General features: G+C 41.9%; 1 protein-coding gene across 10 annotated transcripts in view; it reads right to left on the bottom strand.

The window, feature by feature from the left end:
• Nucleotides 1–2,378: 2,378 nt before the first annotated feature.
• LOC147009891 (protein DEK-like) overlaps nt 2,379–5,770 on the bottom strand; it is a 55,222-nt gene continuing 51,830 nt past the window's right edge. For 9 of the 10 annotated variants that reach the window (XM_085861491.1, XM_085861492.1, XM_085861493.1 and 6 more), the window contains 2 exons: nt 3,287–3,355; nt 2,379–2,629 (listed from right to left, as the gene is read on the bottom strand). In XM_085861491.1, coding sequence (XP_085717617.1) covers nt 2,618–2,629; nt 3,287–3,355 — 81 coding nt within the window. In that variant the 3' untranslated portion in view covers nt 2,379–2,617. The remainder of the gene's footprint in view (nt 2,630–3,286; nt 3,356–5,770) is intronic. The other variant, XM_085861496.1, reaches the window with a different exon arrangement.

The following is a 5,770-nucleotide window of genomic DNA, read 5'->3' as shown; positions in this document are numbered from 1 at the left end:
GGAGACGTCAGCACGAGGTAGTTTGGAGACTATGTCATACATACGCAGCGTGGACCATGAAACCCTGGACGTTGGGTATCATACACACGCAGCATCCATTTTAACGGCCAAGGGAAGTTTGAAGAGAGTATTTAACCCATTTTCAAACTTTCCATCTTATTGCCAATTCACCTCGTTCATGCTTGCCGGTGCTTAAACTTCGCTCATCCCCGAGATAATCTTGTGACAAGGTCAGCCATGATTACGATACTCTTCAGTCCTCAAACAAGGTGAGCTGTGGCACACACCTTTCCGTGTGCAAATGAACAGCCAGGAGCTTGTCTATTAAATAACTAGCTGTTTACCCACCTTATGGGTGGATATTGAGCGTGAATGTAAAGCAGAGTTCAAATTCTTTGCTAATTAGAAGATTGAATCACCTGAAGCTGATCATTTAAGTAACTCCGTTCTACGATGCACTTATGTTGTATTGTATACTTCATGAACGTACTTGTGTCTTGCTGTGGAGAGCACTGAGCTTGGACTCCGTATACATGTTGTTTCCAAGCCCATAACGATGCATTTCCGATCACATAGGCTTTTTACCTGATGCTTACGCTAATACACGCACTAAAGGAAATAACTTTTAATCCCTCGATGGCATTTCTGCAGCAATACATATGTATATATATATATGAAGATAAAATAAGATCGGTCACTGGGCGAAAAGTTTTTAAAAGTCGAATATTTTAAGCTCTCACTCGAGCCCATCATAGGAGACAGGATTACAAAAAAACACGTACGGTGCCATTGATACACAACGTTGAGAGATTGATCATCCCGATTGAGAACATCTGGATTGACATCACTTTATGAATTAACTAATTACCCGTAATTACTTCCTTTATATCTTCTGTGAAAATGCTCGGGGTGATTAGCACGTGCAGTGTGTTTACGGATGTTTGAGCTGGTGACATGCTTGATACGCCGGGTATAAATCGATGTCTATTGATTGAATTGTCATTTGAATACCAGGCCTCTTGCAGCTGTCTGGACGTTCGGTTGTTCGCTTGTCCGATCACCTTAGCTTCAGTGAACATGAATTGATGGTCTTGTCCGATGCTGTGCATTACGACCTGGGAAAGGGGATCCTTTCTGCGTACGGATAACTGGTGTCCGTGTAGCCTGGTTTTTAATCTCTTCGAGATCTCTCCAATGTAGTGGGCTGCGCAGTTGCTGCAATTTATTTTATAAATGACAGGATGATTTGTCCTCCCGATTCAATTGGTCTTTTGGTTGCATTATCCTGCGTTTAATGGTAGTCAGGTCTATGTGTGATGCCGACTTCAAACGGGACTAACAGGTGAGCAATAGCTTCTGAAACGTTGGTCACAAATGGAAGGGTACGTCAGAACTGAGGTTTGTGTTGTGTAGACTCGCCGTTTGCCCTCCTCCGCATACACTTGTTCATAAAACTATTGGAGTAACCATTTGAACGGAACAACTTTCGTAGAAAGTTCCTTTCTTCTGTTTTTAGCTTCTACATTACTACAGTGTTTTGATTCGTCAGAGAAGGGTTTGGAGGAAACTTCGCTTACGCGCCACAGGATGGTTACTGCCATAGCGCAGAATCTGGCTGGTATTGGTTGCCTTCCTGTATATGGTTGTCTGCAGCTCCGCGGATTGCCGAGAAACCAAAACATCCAAGAATGTCAGCCGTTGATCTGCTTCCTCTTCCATTGTGAATTAGATGTCGGGAAAGACAGCGTTGAGTTGGTCTTTGAAAGTGCTCATCATGTCTCATTGCATGATGACGAAAGTATCGTCAACATAACGTACCCACAACTTCGGTCGACAGACAGCAAACACCAGTGATTCCAGTGGTTGCAGCACAGCTTCCGCTACGATCCCCGATATTGGTGATCCCATAGGCATGCCTTTTATTTGTGTGTGTATGTCGGCTGTGATTCTTTCCGATTTTCCAATGATTTTGAATTACAGAGGATGCCCAGTGTACGGGTGGCTTTGGAGGGCAGCTTTGCTCTATGAGTCAGTCTTTTCCTTTTTTTTTCGATCTATCCTTCCAACCATGGCATACATAATATGCAGTTGGCTCCTCAAATCAGATCTGCAAATGTAATACACGAGGGGATGGGAGATTTCTTAATTGCTTCGCCAACTGTGGAGAGAAAACAACGACAAGATGGCATCCCCGGCACCCAGAGTTCACCAGGAAGTTCTGTCACTTCCGCCAAGCTCACAGGTGGTTTGCTTGAAGTCAACGTGTCCGACATTGTCTCAACATTTCTGTACGTACGTTTCAGCTGTTCCACGTGCCTCAGAACCTGCTCAAACAAAAATAAATAAATAATTCTTCATTGACAGTGAAAAAACTTCAGTGCTTTTGCAGAAATTTTATTTTCCAAAGGGGTGACCAATAGGAAGGACACAAGCACGAAACAGATCTGTACAAGGGCAATAAAGTGGAAAAAAAAAGTGAAATAAAAAAAAACCTTTAAAATGTCTCCCATATCCCATAAAACTCAGAGAAGGATTAAAAAGTGAGAATTCATAGCATGTTGCCTCGTGGTAAAGTGTTTTCACTGAGGGGATGGATGCGGAGACTCCGTGCTTCTCTTCAGGAGATCAACTGGAAAGAAACGTGTTTATGTTCACTTCAAAAACATTTCTCAAAAACCCTCCCCTCCAACAGCATTATTAAGGACCAACAAATGTTACACTTTGAAGTTGTCATGAGTGGCAAGCCATAAACACAATGCAAATTTAAAAGAACTAATACGACGATGATTACTCCTACGACCTTAATGGCCTTGATTATTCCAAACTTGTGGGGTGGACTGGGGAACGTTTTGACTCGAGTCTTGCAGGAGGACCCATCTGGCCAGGCAGGACATTTGACTGAGGGTGATTGGGGCAGGAATTTCGAATTTGTTCCAAGGTGCTGGTGATAACTCGATTCATATTCACAAAAGACACCATGGAATCTAACGTCTACCAACAACCAGTGCTGGTAGACGGGTCCTCGCTTGGCTTAACGTCCTTCTGGTGGACGGCGCACACATTGATGAACGGCACTGCTCGTGAAGCACCACGATAAAAATTTATATTTGGGTCGGGATTCAAACATGGGCTGGACAGCTGAGAGGTGAATACGCATACCTCGAGGCCATCCTACCAACCTCAAATGATGGTGGATAATTCTGCAATATTATAACACGACTCGGATATTCCCGTAGGCTATGAACCTGAGTTGGACACCAACTGCACAAATCCTGGCTCGTCATACCTCTTTAATTGTCTGCTTGATGAACTCTTTCTGATCAGTGAGGTCGAATCTTGGGAACTGTGCGTAAACCTAGAGAGCAAATAAAACCAAAATGGACACAGAACTCTACCATAATGGCACCAAGTGTGAGCCAATATAATATTCATAAATCGATAAAATATCTACTTGGATCGTGATAAACAGTCTTCGAGCAACCCAAAACAAATACTGCACAGGTTTCAACAACCAGGCAGTCTAATTCGAGTTATAATCTGCCAAATGATTCTCAATGGGTACATGACCTTTCACCTTCGATGTGTCCCCAAAATTTTATCAGTTCATCTTTGTATTACAGTCCATACTTGTGCCAAATTTGGCTGAAATCCCTTCAGCAATTCACAAGTTATTGTGCCAACAAAATGATTTTCAATTAAAGGTCACATGACCTTAAACCTGAAACTTCTTTTTTTAACCCAAAGTCTAATAAGTTCACCTTTGTGTTACAGTCCACATGTGCCAAGTTTGGTTGATATTCCTTTGGCGGTTCTCAAGTTATTGTGGTAACAAACAAAACCAGAGTTGGTGTCAAAGCCACCCAATGCTCGCCTGTTTATACATTTATCATTTTTAAAAAACTAGTCTAATAATTAATATTTTTATAAAGCATTGCAGTGAAGTCTGATCCAAATAATTTTATATTAAAGCAATATATGTATTTGTATATTGTAATCATAGTAGACATGTTAAGTGACATTTGACTTCAAATCGTGATGCAAAGGTCCCCTTTGGCATGGAAGTTCCTTAGGGTCATAGAAACAAATTTATCCAAAGACACACGTCATATCTCAAAATCCAAGATAGCTGCCGTCGACCATTTTGGAAAACATGGCCCAGTCATAGCTCATGAACCGTTTGTCATAGAAACTATTATGATACACGTTTTCTAACTAACTTGAGGTCACTGAACTCATTTCTGGTGACAATTTTTCTTTCTGATGGATTTAAAGTTCAAGTCATAGACAAAAATACATAAACATTACATTTTTTCTAAAATGTATGAGAAAAAAAAAATTGTGAGATCGAGACATGACTTAACATGTCTACTATATGATGGTTAGGTCAGACCCAACTCAGAAATGGTTTTCTCATGCCGAATTTAACTACACATGAGTTAGTCACATAATGTATCTATGTTATGTGACCTTTAATTTTTACTTTCAGATTCAAAGTGACGAATCCAAATGAGTTCCGATAACTGTGAAAGCACGCCTGCCACGATGGACTGGAGCCTTTGTTTTATATGTCAATCAGACGAGACTCATAATCCAACTTCGGATCCCTCATCATCTGTTAAATTGAGAAACAATCCTGAAAGACTTTCAGCCACTTACAGACAGGTTGTGAACAATATCCAGGAACTCAATGAATTAGGTGAGCTGCCTGATTTTGTATTCGTGGAGAATACTGGTGACAGTGATACTCAGAATATAGTGCAGCTGACGATGTCTAATCATGTAGTGTGGCACAAAGCTTGCAGGAATGCTGTCGACAATCAGAAAGTGCAGAGAGCCATGAATAAGCATCAAGGACAAGCGTCATTTAGCCCCGTAAAAACACGTGCAGCCAGGTCAGTCACACAGACATCACCCTCTACATCTTTGAGCGAACCAGTTGACACTCCGTGTCTCTTTTGTGATGAAGTGGGCAACAAGAAAGAGCTCAGAAAAACTGCTACACTTGGCTTGGATAAAAAAAAAAATCAATGACTGTGCTCAGCTGTTGGGTGACAAACGCCTGTTGTCTGAACTGTCCGTTGGTGACTTGATCACTATCAATGCCGTCTATCATCGTGCGTGCCTGACTTGGCTGTATGGGAAAGTGGAGACGGTCGGATGTGACATCACTGATAGTCATAACACGCAGGTGATGCGAGCACATGTTCTCAATGAGTTACTTGACTTTATTGAAGATAACCGTGGTTCAGGGGAGTCACTAGCAATGGCTCACTTGACGACCCTTTATGATGAGCGTATTGTTGCCTCTCGGCTTTCCCAACATCAAATGCAATACAACACGCCTTAGAGAGGACATTGAGCACATGATTCCTGACATCAAGGCAGTAAAGATTAACTCTTGCTTTCGACGATGACCTATCCAAAGCTATAGTTGATATGAAAGACAATACATCAACTGAAGTCTCCACCCTGCACAAAGCAGCCAAGATCCTCCGTCGAGAATATCTTCAAATGTGGCAAGCTTTTACGGGTTCCTTCTCAACCTCATCTGAAGCTGAATCAATCCCAACCACTCTGCGTTCATTCCTGTACATGCTTCTTGATGGACCATCTATCGATCAGCCATCTCCTGGATCTAAGAAGTCCAAGGTTGCAACATCAATTGGGCAGCAGATCATCTTCAACTCAGTTACATGCAGATCCAAGAAATGTGACAGTGTTCAACGTCACAACAGAGATAGGGAAACACCAGCTTCGCTGTATATGGCTA

The sequence above is a fragment of the Eptatretus burgeri genome, chromosome 17 (assembly GCF_056783735.1).
Source record: "Eptatretus burgeri isolate ZD-2024b chromosome 17, Ebu_testis_v1, whole genome shotgun sequence".
NCBI lineage: Eukaryota > Metazoa > Chordata > Myxini > Myxiniformes > Myxinidae > Eptatretus > Eptatretus burgeri.
Note: the sequence above shows the minus strand (reverse complement) of the source record. Positions and strands in the feature narration are given on the sequence as shown.